This window comes from Leptosomus discolor, chromosome 1 (genome assembly GCF_034619465.1).
Source record: "Leptosomus discolor isolate bLepDis1 chromosome 1, bLepDis1.hap2, whole genome shotgun sequence".
NCBI classification, from domain to species: Eukaryota; Metazoa; Chordata; class Aves; order Leptosomiformes; family Leptosomidae; genus Leptosomus; species Leptosomus discolor.
Window position 1 is genome coordinate 184,686,612 of NC_141391.1, and position 18,403 is coordinate 184,705,014.

The 18,403-nt window shown below is 43.3% G+C and overlaps 1 protein-coding gene across 1 annotated transcript in view; it reads left to right on the forward strand.

Moving 5' to 3' along the window:
* Positions 1–3,130: 3,130 nt before the first annotated feature.
* The window catches only part of SLC38A1 (solute carrier family 38 member 1), a 28,280-nt gene continuing 13,007 nt past the window's right edge, over positions 3,131–18,403 (forward strand). Inside the window, exons 1-4 of the mRNA XM_009946034.2 lie at positions 3,131–3,249; positions 10,941–11,016; positions 11,580–11,695; positions 17,699–17,772. Of these exons, the coding sequence (XP_009944336.1) occupies positions 3,131–3,249; positions 10,941–11,016; positions 11,580–11,695; positions 17,699–17,772 (385 nt within the window). The remainder of the gene's footprint in view (positions 3,250–10,940; positions 11,017–11,579; positions 11,696–17,698; positions 17,773–18,403) is intronic.

Sequence of the window (18,403 nt, forward strand, 5' to 3'; positions counted from 1 at the left end):
TATTGCATTTGCAGAGAGCAGCTCAGCGTGGCTGCAAACCCCTCCCATGGGCCAGGAAGGATTGTCCTCTGGCAGCATCAGGCTCCGCTGGAGAGGCCAAGTGACAAACCTGGAGTGGACACTTGCCTCATAGGGAATAAATCTGGTTGACATGAACCCTACCCTTTGGGATTGTAGATTTTACTTAGACTCTGTGGACTTGAAACTTAAAACAGGTGATTTAGGGGTGAAATACATGTGACCACTTGTACTCCACTGACTGTGGAGGGTGATATATCTAAGGTAAAGTTATCTTTGCAAAAAATTTGCAATTTGCATAGTGTTTTTTTCCAATTATCACACTTATATCACCCTTTCCTTCTGAATCTGCAAGCGCTTCGCAAGCTGAGTGTTATTGTTGCTATTATCATCTTAATTTTACGGATGGAGGTGTTAAGGACGAGATAGTTATCGTTTGCCAAAGATTTGTGATGAGTTCATGTTGTGACAGTGAAAGTTTCAGTCCCCAGCCCCACCAGTCTCTTCACCCTCCTTGTGTTTTGATGCTAAGATCAGGCTTTCTCATTCTTGGAAGTGCAATGCATTATTTCACTCAATAATTTTTTGGTTTCAGGGTTTTTTGGGGGGTTTCTTTTAGTAAATCACTTAACCTAGCAAGAACCCAAGGCAGATTCAAAGATGTGCCTGGTGTCATGCTGCTTCATGAGCAACTCGTCTTCCTGAAACCTGGGATCTCCTGAAATGATTGCTGGTGCTTCAGCTGTCACTGCTTGCACTAAGATTTCTCTCCATCTTCATTTTATCAGTTTTCTGTAGAACCAGAGTTTTGGTTAAAACAACAACAAAAAAAGGTTGTCAATTTGCACTGCAAAGATTCCTTGTGAATAAAGCAGCAAGCCGTTTTCCTGCCAGTCTGGCCTTGCAGCATTTCAGCTACAGAGGGCCAGAACGGTGAAGCAGGAGCTGCATGCCAGCGAGCTGTGAAATCCGCTCTCCAGCACGCTGTTTAACTCACAGGAGTGCTAATTTCAGCACCTGCTTTTGAAACACTTAACGGGGAATTTATTAAGCACAGGCAATGTCAAGGCAGTTCTGAAAACCCTCCTGGGGCACCACGACATGAAACAGGGCCCAAAGGGAAAGCTTCTCTGCTTGAATCTTAGATGAACCTTTACACAGGTTTTTAAATGCCAGGGGATACAGATCTTGGTACATAGGTTGTCAGGTCTATTAAGGAATTGTTTATTTTAGGAATTCATGGTCACAAGAAGCTTCAGGATTCAGCGTACTCGGTCCTTGCCACCTCAGCAGTCACAGTCTCCTGTGGCGTTATCCTTTTATAAAAAGCTCGTGCTTCTCTTCCAAAATAGGTAGACGATTTTATCCCTGCAACCTCTGGGAAGACTATTGTGGAATGTCACTGATAAAACCACCCTCTGCTTGTCAGTCTGCATTTGTTTGTCAGCAGCCTAAATCCATTCATTTTTTTTTTTATTGTGCCAACATTTTAATACCCGAGCGGTCACTCCTCTGGTATCTGTAGTGGAAATCTCTTCTGCAGAGGAGTTGAAAAGGACCCAGCTCACATCCCCCAGCACCATCCTCGTACCAGGCTGTACCAGGCCCTGTCTGCCACCATAACCACATGCTTGGTTGCTCCTTCAGCAGAAAAGAGCAGATCCTGTTCTCCTGTAAGCCTCGAGGCTAGCCTTTAAACTTTGCACCTGAAATCTGAACAGTTTGGGTTCCTGAGGGAATGTTAAGAGCACATGTAAACTTTAAAACTACTTTTCTGAGAAAGTATTAACAGGGAAAAAACCTGATCATTTGCAAAGCCCTTTTCTGTGTGGTGGGGATGCAGTATAAAACAGAAGTATTTGGTCTTGTAAACTTAATTCGAAAGAGGCAGATGTCATAACTGAACAAAGAACTACGTCCTCCTGCCTTGCCATAGTGCCCTGCAGGAGCCGGGGATGCTCCTGCTTCTTTGACTGCATGCAAGCAGTTTGATGGGTTTGAGGTAGCCCTGAGAATTTGAAAATATCCCCATACTAATCTGGCATCTGAGCATTTGCCACGTACCCCAGGGTGAATAGTTGTTTGGCAATACTGAAGGAAATTCATTCACAAAATGGGAACTGAGAGAGTTGCGGTGCAGGAGCTTGTTTGTGAATAACATCCTGTTGCCTCAGCACCACATTGGAGTTGTAGCTCAGCTGAGAGTGGTTGGACTCAGAAGATATTGGTCTTTCAGTTGATTTGCATTGCTGATGAGGAAATATGTCGCTGTAGCAGACTTGTCTGATCTGCCTTTGGTGTTATTCTTGGTGCTTTTATGCATCACATCTATCAGAGGAGAGATCACCTGATCTCTAGCTAATAACTGCTTGACACGAGATATACATTACTCTTTCTTCCTATGATACATGAGCTTAGGGATTTGTTTTTGTCTGTTTCGGTGCTTGTTCAGAATAAGTTTAACCATACACAAAGCATCCTCTGCACATCCTCTTTATCAAAAAACCTTAACATATTCAAATACCTGGAATACAGCTGTTAGTAGAACAGAGTACCAGGATAACTCTGTCCCTCTGTTCTATCCACTTAGCAACAGCATGGACACAATATATTTTATATTTTGAAGTAAGAATGGAGAACACAGAGAAGAGAAAACCACATATTGAAATGGGACTTGAACAAACAACTCATTTTTATTCCTAAATTTGTAGGTCGTTAATCTTTTTTTCCTGAAACAAATAGTATTGGTTTGCTCACTAGTTTAGAAATACAAGTACTGTCTTCAGCAGTTGGTGGTGGGACCGGATAAGTTTGTAAGGTTAGTGTAGTTGACCTCATTAAAGTATTAAGATTACTACTGTTCTGCAATGCATTTAGGTTATACCCTGAGGTCCTTCTAACAATACAAAATTGGTTGGTAAGGACGGTTCCTCTTGTCCAGGTTCCACTGGTTTCTTCTGGTGATATTGCCTGCTGTTGGTGGTATACATCTTGGGGTTTTTTTCTTGTTTTATTTAGGTTACTGACATTGTGGCTGCACTTTACTCACAAGATACCAACTGAACACTAGTATTTGGAGAAACACTTGGATAGCTACAGTTGCTCACCCAGGATGCCTTTCAAAGCTGGATTAGAACTGACTGAATTGCAGAATATGACTGTCCCTGAAGATGATAACATCAGCAATGATTCAAATGATTTCACAGAGGTGGAAAATGGCCAGATAAATAGGTGAGTATTTTTCCACTGACGCTGCCTGTGCTAAGAAACACACTGTTTAAAAACAGCATTCTAATTTTCAGTATATGTCTTGAATTATTCATTACCAAGTCATGCTCCATTTGAAGATGTAATTTGAATTTCATATGTGACATCTGTTGGGCATAGGCTGCAACAGCAGATAAAGCAAACAGAGTGGCAATTTATTCATAATTTTGAATCTTTCAAATTAGTCTAATAAAATGCACAAACATATAATGTAGCAAAAAGCCAACATTTTGAAATATCTGCTTACACACAGCAAAGAAGTAATAATAATTAATAAAATCAGACCAATGGCATAATTTTGGACAAATCTCTTTGTTGACCTTTGATCCCTGATATAACAGTTTTAACCTGCCTGGCCACCTCCATGGATCCAAGCTCCGGGGGATTTACAGCTGGTGTGGTTGGCAGCAAATGTAGTCCCAGTCCATTTTCACAGTTTGCTGAGATAAACCATGCAGTGGCTGTCGCTGCCTGAGGCAGGGATGGCAAGAAGACGGTAAAACAGACTTACACCTCACTCACGTCAAGTTTAAAAAAAATCCATCTGTTTATCAATGTTGGTGAAAATCATTAAGTTTGTTCAAGTTATTAGGCTGTTGGATTTTCCTATAAGCTGTACAGTCATTTCCAAAAAGCAGCCTGTTCCACCTGAGAGCCGTTCTTCAGGCCTTCCTACCAGCCTCCAACAGGTGCCGAGCTGTCCTGTTTGCAGCAAAGACCTGCTGACGGATGCTGTTTGGGTTTTGTGAGCTGTAAAACAAGAAGCTGTTTTTTAATCAAACTTCCTGTTCAAATATTGCAAATCTAGGTGGAGCACCCGGCCGGCCAGTGCCTGCGCAGGGCTAAAGCCCTGCCCAGCACTGATGCTGCTGGGAAGCCTCTCCCGGCACATCATCCTGCTCCTTTACTGCTGGGCTGCTGCCTCCTGTGTTTACGGTCTTTAAAAAACTCTTCTCTTGCCCTTTCTTTGTTTTGGCAGCAGCTTCTCTGCCTACCTGGAGAAACACACTTTCTAGTGTAAAAACAAAATTAAGAACTACTTTTTTCCCAAGTGAGGGTAAGAGTTGTGTGGCTGTCACAGCCATGTGGGTCGACAGGGAGCTTGGTGGCGGGTGCAGGAATAAGCACGCAGCACTGGCCATACCATGCACGTAGCAAAACCAACCAGCCGTACCCTGGGACCGAGCAGGGGGCCCTGGCCTGTGCTATGGGTGAGCCCCCCCCAGCAGGTGGGTGCCAGCCTGCCCACCCACCGAGGGGAAGTCCTGGGGCGGTTGCCAGCTGCGCCTTGTAGCAGTGCGACCACAGCGCAGCTGCACTGATGAAGATTAGAGCTGGTCAGGAATTTTCTGATGCAATTGCTTTGATGGAAAGTGCCAAAACGAAATGCAAACCACTTCTGTAAAAAAAAAAAAAAAAAAAAAAAAAAAAAAAGGCAAGAGCAAGAAAAAAAGCCCCTCCAACTTCGCCAAAACAAAACACAGTTCCAGTATGAACCTGCTTGCTTTCCTGCTGGCTCACTTCGTAAGGCAAGGAGCTCAGGGGCTGACAGTGGTAAATTCGCTCCCTGGAGCCTGCCAAGGATTTATATCCTTGAGAGAAGGAGTGGCTGTACTGGGCTGGCTGTGCCTCCCCAGCGCTTTGGCTGGTGCCACCAGTAACTGTTATGGGGAAAAACCCTGTTTAGCGCTTCATCTTTCAGTGAATGTTTATGGAGGGTGGGGAAGGAGCATGCTGTATCTGTCGGATCCTCTGCAGTCCCAGTTACTTTGTGGAGTTAGGGCGTAGAAAGCACAGCAAGGTCTGGGTCAGATCCAGACTGCCTGCAGAGGGAAGAAGAAAAGTAGGGTGAGGAAAAAGCATCAGAAACTCAGAGGCAGAATTTCTGGTTACTGTTCTGGCTCTTAACACAGTTGAACATATTCCACAATTTTCCATTCCTTTTTGGATAAATTTTTTCCTCTGCAGAGCATCTTTTGGTTGTAGGATGTAGCCCATTACGGTTGTCTATTATTCCTCTGCTGGAGCGCTCACAGGACAGCTACTCATGCATCCCATACATGAGTATTTTGCCCTATATACCCCTGTGTGTTCATGTTCCCCTCCGCATCTAAACCAAGAGTGTCAGGTCAGCCTGTGCTGACCACAGCTTTCCAGCGCAGAAGCACGTTGGCACCAGCACAACCCTGTTGGCATCCCCTGGGGCTGAGGCTGTGACTGAGCCACCCGTAGCCACTGCCCTGTGCAAGCACCTCCACACCGACATGGGTGATGAGCAGGCAGGCAGACCCTGCTCTGTACCCCGTGCCAAACGCATCCTGAAAGGATGTGGTTATTCCCTTTGTATGACTGTTTTGGCAAACACCCTGTCTCTGTGGAATAAGAGGCTAATGGGCATACGGAAGAACACGTTTTGTTCTACCTGGCACATGGTGTGAGGCCTCGTGAAACTCCAAAGTCCATCAAAATCAGTGGGACTTTTCCTGTTGATTTCACTTGAGCTTTAGATTAGATCTGTGATTTTTTTAATTAACTTCCTTTTTTGTTGTTGTTGTTTCAACCTGTTTGATTTTGCGCTCTGTATTTTATTTTGAACACTTTTTTTTCTCCCAGCGCAAAATTTTCCAAGCTCAATGCAGAGCAGAGTTTTTAAGGGTCTTTTGGAGAAGGTGCACCAGGGAGAAGCTGATTCCAGGTCTGTTTGTAAACTCCAAATATTTCTTGATCTTGGAAAAGAATTCTTTAGTTTCCTTTGGATTTCCAGCCTTTTCTGGGCCTAAATATGCATTTATATATGCAGCTGTATGCAGGGAGGGGACGCTGTTTGGAAGGGGCTGTACTGGGAGGGGGTTTTCATTGCATGCCGTTGTCGAATTTCTTCTGGGAATGTCAATAAAGAGACTTGCATCCAGACATGCATTTGGTGACTTTTAACCATGTATCCTGGCTATAAAATTTTGCCACCTCTGCATGTAACTGCAAACCAGTATTCAGATGACTTACTCCTTTTCTTTAATTATGACAATGCTCTTGGGAAGCTGTTGGCTGAATGACTGTCTTGGTTTACAGCTACTAGTAAGTTATCAGCACTCCATGTTCAGTTAACAAGTTTGTAGGTATGACCAGATCTGGTCCAAGTTTCATAGAGTAAGTCAAACCAAGGTTCCTTCTGCATTTCTTGTTCCTACCTGCCCTGGAAATCTTTGCTGTTGCTCAAGTTAGCAGACAATTTAAGAAGCTGCCTTAGGATAAAGTTCTGTCATCTTGGCAAAACTAGTTTTCCCTAACAAATGTTTAAGGCATTGTCAAATATCACTTTAATTATGTTTAAAACATATCTGAAATGGTTAAATGTTTTTTGGCTAACTGTTTAGCCAAAATGATTAGCTCGGGGGTGTCACCTTAATCAAACATTTCTCATTTCAATCCTTTAATAAATTAAATTTGGAAACCAAATTTATAACATAGTCCTTTTAAAACCACTTTATCAATAAGACTAAGTTTCTACTTTGCACAAAATCAAACCAGGAAAAAAACTAGATGAAGAAATTCTTGCCACGCCAACCATGAGGCTTCATGCATCGCAAGGATGAGCTGATTATTTTTCGTCCGGGATGTTGTATTGATGTATCTGAAAAGTTTTGTACAAGCTGTTCATACTAAGCTGTGATGTAGGAATCAAAACAGGAAAGCAGAAATGTGTAAGAACAGGTTATGTCTTTTAATGGTGAGTAAAGCATTTGAAACGAAGACAACAAACAGTGCAAATGGATTTCATGCTTGTCAAGGAGTCACGAGGCTTTGATGGCACAGACGGTCCTACTGCGCATTTCCACAGCACCTGTCACAGTGGCCTCTAGTTCTTGTGAGGGCTGGGAGAGGCTGGAGTAAACAGTCAGTTCACTTCATTCGTGTCATGTTTATAAAGGTCAAATATACAACATTCTGTGACAATGAATAGCTCATTTTCTAAGCACATCTATTAAGCAGAGCAGATGCATGTCACGGTTTAACTAGAAATTCTAGTATTCAAACATATGTTCCCTTTCATATGCTATAGGGGAAAAAAACACCCTGAAATGAATAAAAGTGTTTATAAAAAGCAAAAGCTTGGGAAAATTTGTTTCTGTTGAATCCATTGGATTACCTTCCCGCTACCTTTTTTTTTTTTTTTTTAAATTAAGTTCAGTAATACATTCCATTTATGGAGAAGTTAGGCTATTGTACGGTACGTCTGTACCACCTACCAAGCGTGGTCCTGAGGCAACCTTCTCGTCTGGACTTGCAGGTTAAGTTGCAAATGCTGCACAGCCTCTGGATCAAGCAGACCCCACATCCTCCACCACTGCTGAGCTTTCTGGGCAAGCCGTCCTGGGGCTGGGAAGCACGCACTGGGAAGCACCCTGTAAAAAAGCTGGGTGCAATGTTACGTACCTTGTGATTTGGGAACCTGGTGGCTACATTCCCATGTCTGACTTTGCCCTCCCGTACACACCACACAGCATAAATGGAGAAAAATGTGCAGTGTGGTGTGGTAAATGTGGGGTGGATGAGGAGCCCAACTTGTAATAGGAGATGTGAGGCTGGACAAGCCCAGTCCTTTTTAATGTAGGACTCATTCAAAAGAAAGTGCTTTGGATCAATTTATCAAATTAGACTAATTTTCTTAAAGTCCTATCCAGAAGGAAATAATGTGTTTGTTGGCCGCGGAAGATACCCATTCTGCAGAAGCTGTTTACTCTGTCAAAAGTATTCTAATGGAAAGTCCCACAGTCGCTTTATATTCAAGCAATATTACTCAAGTGTTGCCTTTATCATGTGGTAGTTCTTTAACAATAACTTCCATCAAAATTTAACACCAGTTGGCAATAATAATAGTATCTACAAATTTGTTGTTTTGTAATAATTACGGGGGGGCTGGCTGCAAAGGGATGAGAAGTGGGGGGAGCAGACCAGTTCCTTCTATTTTAACTCTGACAAAATCTAAAATGACACATGATCTCCACAAATGACAGAAGAAGGCGAAGTCCACAGATGTTCCCAGCAGCACTTACAAATCCAAAAGAGACAAAACTCTTCTCTGTGCTCCTGCCTGTACAAATTGCCTGCAGGGTATTTCGAGAGAGAGCTGGAATGTCTTTTTCAAACTGTTCACACTCTACTGCCTGCGTTCAAGAGATGGGCTTTAAACAGACATGAAAAAAAAAGAAGTACATGCTCTGAATCAGGTTGAGATTTTATTCCATCAGGATGAAATACCTACACGGTGAGCTTTGGGAAGTTAATTTTGGATCAGTCTGTCTTAGAAGTGGTTGCTTTTCACTTCTTAAAACAGTGGGTGAGGTTCAGCCATCCATTCCAACTGCATTAGGGCTGGTAAACCTGGCACGGTGTCTCTATTTTGCAGCAAATTAGTTACTGAAGTTAGTAGTTTAAAAAATATAGGAGAAGCCTATGTTTGGTTTTTATTGATATGAAGGAAATCAAAGACCACCAATGGGTAGGAGTCAAAGTTGCAATGAAACCAGCAAAAAACCTACATACGTTTTGCCCACTAGGCTCAGATTTAAGGGATAAACTCAAAAAGTGTATGTAGCACACAAAACGTGTGTCAGCTGCGGAAGCCAAGTCAGCAGCATTACAGCTACATGGTTTTGGCATACACTTAGAAGCTGTGCTAGCATGTATCACTAGTAATTAGACCACAACCAGGGTAGTAGGGGAGTTTGGTAGAGCTGTGTCTTTATGAGTTCACGGTTATATTTCGAGCCTGAATACCGCTGGATGTACTCAAACGATGCACAGTCTGGAGTCACAGTTTGAACTGTCCATCCCCAGTCAGTACACCCCCCAAGCTGTGGGAAGGGACCAGCGGTGCTGCTCTTTGCGTTCAGCGTATTGTTTGCCTGTTAGTTTAAGAAGAGCCACCTTAATTTACTAACAGCAAAAAGGGTCCCTGACACTTGGTGACAGCGCCTGGTTAGATACGTAACACGTATGAGGGCTGATGCATTAGCCAGTGCAGCCTAAGAACCATCTGTGGATTAACAAAGATGCCAGGGACTTAATTGTGCATAAACCTTCAAAAGATGAAAAGCTGAAAGAATGCTTTATACAAACTAAAATGTTTGCTGAAGAGAGGATCTGGGAGAAACTAACAGCTCATCCAAATCAGAAGTGTCGTAAATCCCAAGGATACCGACACAACTGCAGGAGGCAAATCTTGTTCTGGTGACGCAAAGTTCCTAAATGTGGATATATCAAGGACACAGAACAAGTAAAGGGTGCAGAGAAAGAAAAGCTGTTTATTCCCTGTTCCCCTGCACAGAAGTGTTTAATTTTGCAGTATGGTGAATTTAGTATTGAGGTCTGAAAGACACTTAAGTGAAAAGCCAGCAGCCCAGAACGGTGCACCAACAGAGCACATCACCTGGTTCAGGATGGTCCAGGCCATGCTGGCTATGTGCAGCACCTCTTCCTCCTCTTAACTCCAGCCATACCAACCCTATGGTGGCAATTTAGGGTTTGGTAGGGTGCCGTGCTGTCATCTGACACTGAGGGGACAAACAGGTTCTTTTAGGGATCGTTGTCAGAACGATGATGGCACTAAATCATGGTTACAATTAAAGCTTTATTTTCTTACCAGGATATTATGATTAGTGTTGCATAGAATTTATTATTAGAATGGCACAGGATTTCTACAAGCAGAATCAATGTAGTACAATCTATAAGTAGCATAATGCAGAATTTATAATACAACTCATGATTTCACCTGGATCCTCTGCAGATTAGGTCAAATCTTAATACATGGTTTGTCATATCAATATAAGAATCATAATCTAGACTCAAAAATCATGTAAAAGAACACAAGTCACTCCCTCAGTCCTCAGAGGAAGCAGAGGACAGTGGGGGTCCCCCTGGCTACCAGTGGTCCTGGGTCTCGCTGTCCAGCAGCAGCTCTGGTCCAAGTTCCCCACTTAGGACTTGTAACTGCTTGATTTTACAGACAGTGCTCTGGGTGCTGTTACACTTCTCTCCTCTGTGAGGGCGTCATCACCACCACGGGGCTGGCCAGGTGCCTGGGACCTTCAAGGCTGGCAAGGAAGGGAGTAATCAGGCTGGTGCCCAGGAGTCTTGAGGCTGATAGGGCAGGGTGTTTGGTTTGTCTGCTTGGTTCACGGGACATTCAGAGCCTGATACTGAGGGAACAGGAATGAATACGACCCACCCAGTCACAGAGATGGCTGCTTGCCTTATAAAATGGTGTTGGTTATGCTAACCACATGTGCAGGGGTCAGGAGCAGGGGGGACTGGTCACATGCACCTCAGCAGGACACCTGGAGACGTATCTCCTCTTAATGTCTGTGCAAACAAATCACTTTCCCATCAATAAAATACGTGCTGCTGCTTTACTGAATCTCCTAAAAGACCGTTCTGTAATAAACATTTATTCTGATCTTGTGCTGTGTTACCTTTATTGATGCCAAATGTACTCTGGTATCAGTGAAGCATCATCTGGCTCATTAAATAGTTTGACCTCTTTTCACATACAGTTTTTATACACTGCATATTTTGTAATCACACGCTGCTGATGGAATTAATGTGTTCACATTTTCTAAACACTTGCTGGAAATAAATCCTCTGACTTCTTTCAGCAAGTTTATTTCTGATCGAGAAAGCAGAAGAAGTCTCACAAACAGCCACTTGGAGAAGAAGAAATGCGATGAATATGTAAGTCTCTCTTGCTGTTCTTTCCCCTGTCAAAATGAACTATATGTTGTGTATATGAAGGGTGTTTAGACACAGTCTTCAAAAGTGCTGGGCACACACAATTAGAACTGAAATCCCCGTTCCAGCAGTGCTCAGCACTTAAAAAAAAAACAAAACCACCACACAAACCTAAGCATTTTGCTTGACTTGAGGCGAGGGAATCCCTCTGGCCTGTGTTAGGCAGGAAGTCCTAGTGGTTCCTTATGGCCTAAAAATATAAGTCATGTGCCTAAGATGCTTCACAGGCATAGTGGAAGATGCGGTTTAAAATTGAAAGTGTAGTACGAGTTGTGTATTGCTTGTACCGTTTACATCAGTTTACAAAATCTATAGGACAGCAATCAGAGCATAGCTGTGACAGGGTTCAGCGATGCTTTTTCCTCTCAAACCAATTTTTATTAAGCTGTTTCCATAGCTGCAGTTACTTATATCTGATATATCATGAAATGTGGAGTTGGAAGCATAGATGCATTTCCCTGCTTCATTCCAAGCTGTTGATGATACATTTGTCTTTACTTCTCCAGATCCCAGGAACTACTTCGCTGGGGATGTCAGTCTTCAACCTCAGCAATGCAATTATGGGCAGTGGGATTTTGGGTCTTGCTTTTGCCTTGGCCAACACAGGAATTCTCCTTTTTCTGTAAGTATTCACGTGGTGAGTAGCTGATCTCCGTGTGATTTAACTGCATTTAAAGAATGCATGCACTGCCAGCAAGTGGAGGGATTTATAGTCCATCTGTAATCAAGTACAGCATTTGAGCCGAAAATGTTAGCTACAAGTTTTGGACCTTTTTTTCAAATATTTTTTCTGGAAAAAGCCACTACTTGTAATGCTAGAGTAAATTAAGTCCATGTTATTTACTACAGGATTACCACCAAGGATTTTTCCTATGGTATACAAGCTACACATACATCGGAAATATTTAGTAGTAATAGTTGCAGTGGGGTAGTACCTATACTTACTCGTGTCACAGGATCTCCAAAGCTTTCATCAAAGCATGGTACAACTACTTTTTTTTAACCAAGAAAAAGAATATTTATATTCCTTTATATGTTACATATAATATTTTCATCTCACTCCCCCAGTTTCTTCAGTTTCTTATGTGAGAGTCCTTGAGAGCCAACATAAATATAGCCAAGATTTTAGTATTAAAAAAAAAAAAAAAAAAAAAAAGAGATGAGGTACTTAACTCCAGCAAAAAAAAAGAGGCATTTTGTAAAGGAGAATTTTATAGTTTAAAAATGAAACAGTGCCAGTGAATGAGTAAGACACAGTGCTATTCTGGATCGCAGTATGAGACATTTCATAGTGAAAAGTGATTGTTAAGAAATCAGTTGGGAATTGTGTGCAGATTTCAGTGATAAATGTTCATTAAGGGAAGAAATACAGTAATTTACTATCTTTGAGAACTGTTCAACACTGTTATTGAGTTTACAAACTACTCTAAAGAGGTGTCATTTCTTGAGTATCAAATCTAAAAATCTAGAGCTTTTGTTATTTCTTAGGCTTTTGGGAAATACATAATGTGAGCCCTGTATACAGCAGAGGGGATGGCCAAAGCGCTATGTATAGCCATCCGCTCTGGGGTTTTGTGCCAGGATAGCTACATCAATGCTGCTAGCTTACAGTTTGCTGTGGTTAGGTAAAATCTAGGCATAATCCAAGGATTTAATCTATTTACATTAAAAATGTACAAAGTCTCATAATTATGTTGTCATTGGCTATAAAGTAGCTGGACTCTAATTTAGGTCTTTCTTACTTTGTTTTCGTTCTGCTTCTTTTTTTTATCCAGTACTCTAACCTGTATGTGATATTCCACCCATGCTCTGACAAGCACACCTCTGAGGGCACAGACTAGCGGTTGCAAAAAATGCTGTAACCAGGTACCTACATTTAGCCCATATCCAGGGCTAAACTGTAACAGTTGCTCCATCACCTGATGACCCTTCACCAGCCAGGAAGGTGAATCAGGAAAAGGAGAGAAGACCCATGGGTTGAAGGGAAAACAGATTTAATGAAACAGCACTAATACTAACAAAGGTACACAAATTCAGTCAAATGAACATGCAGCAGTCACAATTGACAGGAGAGCAGTCCTCAGCAGCAGGAAGAAGCCAGAGGAGGAGCAGGAAGAATAGAAACCCTAGCAAGCAGGAGCTCCCCTTCTTCAGCAAACTTTCCCCCTTTATAATGACCATGACGTTATGGTGTGGGCTACACCTGTAGCTAACTCAGCTCAGCTGCCCTGGCTGACTCAGAACTGCTGATGGCCTGCCTGGCATGGCTGGCCTCTGATTGCAGGCCAGCCAAACTAAGACACCAGAGAAAAAAAAAGTTACATCTCCTGGGCTGCATCAAAAGCAGGGTGGCCAGCAGGTCAGGGTAGGTGATTCTCCCCCTCTGCTCTGCTCTGCTCTGGTGAGACCCCACCCGCAGTGCTGCATCCAACTCTGGGACCTCCAGCACAAGACAGACATGGAGCTGCTCGAGTGTGTCCAGAGGAGGGCCATGAAGATGATCAGGGGGCTGGAGCACCTCCCCTATGAGGACAGGCTGAGAGAGCCGGGGTTGTTCAGCCTGGAGAACAGAAGGCTCCAGGGAGACTTTATAGTGGCCTTCCAGTACTTAAAGGGGGCCTACAGGAAAGGTGGGGAGGGACTCCTTATCAGGGAGTGTAGTGATAGGACGAGGGGTAACGGTTTCAAACCAGAAGAGGGGAGATTTAGATTAGATATTAGGAAGAAATTCTTCACTGTGAGGGTGATGAGACACTGGTGAGATTTCTCTGGTGAGGTTTCCCAGAGAAGCTGTGGCTGCCCCCTCCCTGGCCGTGTTCAAGGCTAGGTTGGATGGGGCTTTGAGCAACCTGGTGTGGTGGGAGGTGTCCCTGCCCATGGCAGGGGCTTGGAACTAGATGATCTTTAAGGTTCCTTCCAACCCAAACCATTCTGTGATTCTATGATTCAGCCTTGTTACCTCTTCTGTGATAATAGTGTCTCAGCTAAGGAGCACCATCAATTTCTCCTTACTACTTTAGTTTTCTATAATCTCATTCTTCCAGCAGCTTTTTATGAGAGTTAAGTGAAATGTGAAATGTGTTTGCTCTAAAGGATGTACAAAGGCAGTTTCTTTTAAGTGAAGTAGATCAGACCAGTGATGTGAACACCAGAGAAACTTGTAACAGCGTGTGATGATGACTGGGCTCATCTTGACCTGAGTAGTGAGTGTGTAGTTCTGTACCACCATATTATACGAAAAACTGCCAAACCTGAATGTAGAGACTTTATACAGTAAATAACAGCATCATTCTCTCTAGAATTAACTGTGTGTATTTAAAAGTGGATAATTGTTTTTATTAGCTTTATAATGCCTTTAGATCTGTTGGCCTGGAGATAGACCAGCTTGCTGAGATCAAAGGTAAGGAAGCTAGCAGGACCTAAGTGACCAGGCTAGCAGAGCTTTCACCTCTGAAGCCTGGAGATACAGGATCCTAACTTGGTGTCTGTAGTTACGCCTGAAAGTTGAACTGCTTTAAATGTTCTTTTATCATGCAATAATCTCAGAGTTAAACCTAGTCCATTAGTGTTAGATTTTTTTCTCACACTCTAATTGAGTGCATTTTTCCCATAAATGTATAGTTCCACTGTTGCTATCAGGTAGATCTTAGAACTGTTTCTGCTTTACTAGTGATAAAAGATAGAGTCCTAGCAATACTTTCATTCATTTTTGCACGTGAGAAGGCATTTAAATTCGTTGCTTTTGAGTAGCACAGTTCTGGAAAATATCTAGGTTGCTTTATCCAATATTAGCATGCACCATCCTTGAACCATGCCTGAAAAGTAGAAAGCAGAGGCGTAAAAATTAAAGGAGCATTTTCAGCACTAACAAAGCAGACCCAGCCTGATCTCCACTCTCACAACTTTTAGGCTCCTGCAGTGTGAAGTGTGCATTGCCATGCACATCTGAATCAGTTCAGGTCCTACATTCTTGGCATAAGACATGCAAAATAAACATGACAATGAGTATATACTCTCACATCCTATTTGCACAACTTAGGGCCATAACAAAGTGTCATGCTTTCTAGGCAAAATAACTTGAGGTAGGAACTCAGAGGAACTTAATCCCAGTATTGTTGATAACTACAGTCTAGACCAAAGAACATCCTTTTGTGTATGGAAAAGAGGAGAAAAGCTTGCTGCAGAAAGGTGGCACAAAAGCCTTGGGAAGTTAGAGATGGGCCAGGCTACCTAGGGATGGCAGGAGCACTCGTCACTGCCTGTGGTCTCATCCCAGGACCGGAGTGATGGATTGCATTGCAGAGACATAACAGGCCAGCCAAGTGCAAGATGCCTTCAGCCTGCATTTGCAGCCTGCCACTGCACGTGATCTGAAAAACCCTGCTGAGGCACAGGGTCTTGTTAGATGAGGTGTAGTATGAGACCACAGCTGGAGTTTCGCATTGCTTTCTGCAGCCGATTCTGCTAGGGTTGGCTGGAAGCAGTCACCAAGCCGCAGCCTAAGTCCTCCAGAGGTTTAGGGCAGGCTGGCAGACCGGCCCTCTGGGAGGTCATACAGTGGCAAATGCCATGCTCTGCCATGCTCTTCTGCGCCCAGTACCTTCCGAGGGTTCAGAGCTCTTCTGTGCAATAAGGCAGGTGACTGCACGAGCCTTACAGGTCTTCTGGCCCCAAAGCCTGGGACTCCACAGAAAGCTGGTGGGGACAGCATGTGTTTCAGCTGACCTGGTAATGTGGCAGCTGGGAGCAAACAGCAGTGGCATTGCAGGAACAGTTTGTTCTTCCCAGCAGGGTATCAGTCCCCTGCCCTAAAATGTTTATTCTGGATTTGTTGGGGGGAGGTGAATTTTGCGTGCGTTGGTTGCTTCCATAGCTGCCAGCACTTCTTTAAAAGCAGGCGAAATAAAAAGTAGGGGAGTGCTTTTGGGACTGCAGTGTGAGCTCCCCTGCTTCTGTTTTGAATTTGTGCAGAGCGAGTGGCACTGACATTTTCATTCCTTTCCAAGGGGTGGTTCTGGCGTGAATATCCGTGTCCATACCACAGTCCTAACACAAACAAGTTTTTCATACAGCGCTAATGAAAATGCCAAGTGTCTCTGTAAGAACCCTATGGGGAGCTAAGGACAACAGATCAGATAAATACCTGGCTGCTTGGGAGTGTTATTTTTACCACTGCAAAGGCTCCATGAGCTCAGTGCCTGAAAAACGAGAGCTTTTAATATTAAAATAGACTTGATGCTGCCATGCAGAGCCGGAGCCATGGGAGTGAGTCAGCCCAGCAGCAGAGCACCGGGGGCTGCGAGCACCGTGCCTGCAGGCAGACAGGGGCGTAACAGCTCTGCAGAGAACACGGGCAGGAGCAGGGCTTAGCAAATCTGTACAAAACGGAGCAGAGTGACCTCAGCCAGTACAGTCTTCCTTCCCTTCTCCACCTCCTTGAAGATAAACACCCTTTGGGCTGTACAAAGAGCGTGTCGTTATTGTCAACCATCGTTCACTGTTGGCAAAAGAACAGTTCCTCCTATCACCTCTTTATGTTTCTCCCTGCTCCTCTGGCCCCAAGAAACTTGTGGGTCATTATTTGGTGCTAAAGTATTTCTAGTCTGAAGTAATAAAAAAGTGGGGGGAGGAGGCTTCTCATCCTGTTCTTTCTATGTATTCCTATGAAAAAGATTTGTTGCTGCCTTTCTATGGCAGCAGCTTGTTTTCTGTTACATTTTAGGCTTGTTTTTCTCAGTGTCCTGAGGGTAGTTGTCATAATAAAGAGAGGAATTGCCAGCAGATTGTCTGAATGCTCTTCACACACATCATGAAAACATCATCACGTCTTTGTGTGTCAGAGTGTTAGAGGGGAAGGCACACATGGTGCTTGGCTTAAAGACACGGAGCAATGAGCAAATGTGTTTTTATGCACTTAGCCCCCAGCGCTGACTAATTATCATTTGTGCCAGCAAGTTCCCTAACCAAACAGATTGGTCATTACTTCCTGCAATTCTTCTAGTGAAGTCAAGTTATGGATCACGGCAGCCCAGGAATGACATCGGTGAGGCAACATCAGTCCCCACCTGCACAAAATACAAGCCTTTGGTTTCTGCCTTTATTCCCAAGGGAAGACAGTTGAGACTCAGCTTCCCTCCTCTTCCCCCTTCCTTGGGCACTGGGAGGCACATAAAAGAGCCATTTGGACACCCCTTTTGTAGCATATGAAACATGGCCTGGGAAAAGATGCTTCCATTTGGTATGGAAGTCCTTAAGTAGAGGACTTCCCTTTGAAATTTTTACTCTGCTTCCAGAAAAAAAAGCTTTAAAGTGGGGGATGAGGGATATACCTGGCTCATCCCTGCTCTGATTAAATCTTAATTCCTATCTGATATGACATCTTGCTTCTTTCAGCATAGGGAGGTGTAACTCACTGACAGGCCCTCTACATGCAGGCCCTTCTGCCTCCATGGTGGTGTGGTGGAACTGCAAACAGCATGTGAATCACATGTATTTTTAGGGCTTCTTGCATTGTCAGAAGAGTATAAAAATTATCTCGGAGTCAACGAGAATACGACCTGACGTGAAATATTGCAATGTTAGAGCCCCGCTCTTAGAGTAAGCTTTATTTTCCATTCTTTTGTAGGCTGCTTTTGGTTTCAGTGACGCTGCTGTCTATTTATTCAATATATCTCCTGTTGGTGTGTTCAAAGGAAACAGGTAATTTAAGATGTTATTATACCATTTCAGTAGAATTTTAAAGAACAAGAGGTGAAAAGTGCTCAAATAAGGCCAGGTACTTTGTGTAAGACCAAGTTTCTATCACTTTGCTGACACAATAGAAAGTCCTAACACACTTTGGTTCAGAAGCCCAGAATTAACAAGAAATTATGACATGACAATGGAAAACAGCATCTGACTACCACTATAAAGAGAAAAACTTATGACATGGAGTCCCCTTCCACGGAAGTATTCAAAACCCGCCTGGATGCAGTGCTGTGCAACTTGCTGTAGGCGAACCTGCTTTAGCAGGGGGGTTGGACTAGATGATCTCCAGAGGTCCCTTCCAACCCCTGCCATTTTGCGATTCTGTGACAAAGAGTGAATTCTGCTACCATGAAGTGTTGTCTTCAGTGAGCTAGAAGGAACAGCTCATACAGTTTCTTTGCATTACAAAACCAATTGCAAACGAAATATGATTAATTTTTGCCTATAGTGATGCTTACCTGGAAATACAGTTTGTTCTCAATGGTTAGTGCGACATTCCTGACAGCCTCTTTGGTGTAGTAGGAGGTTTCCTAGAAGAGAATAAAACAAAACAGTTCCTCCACAGAAAGAGGTGTATCTGTAA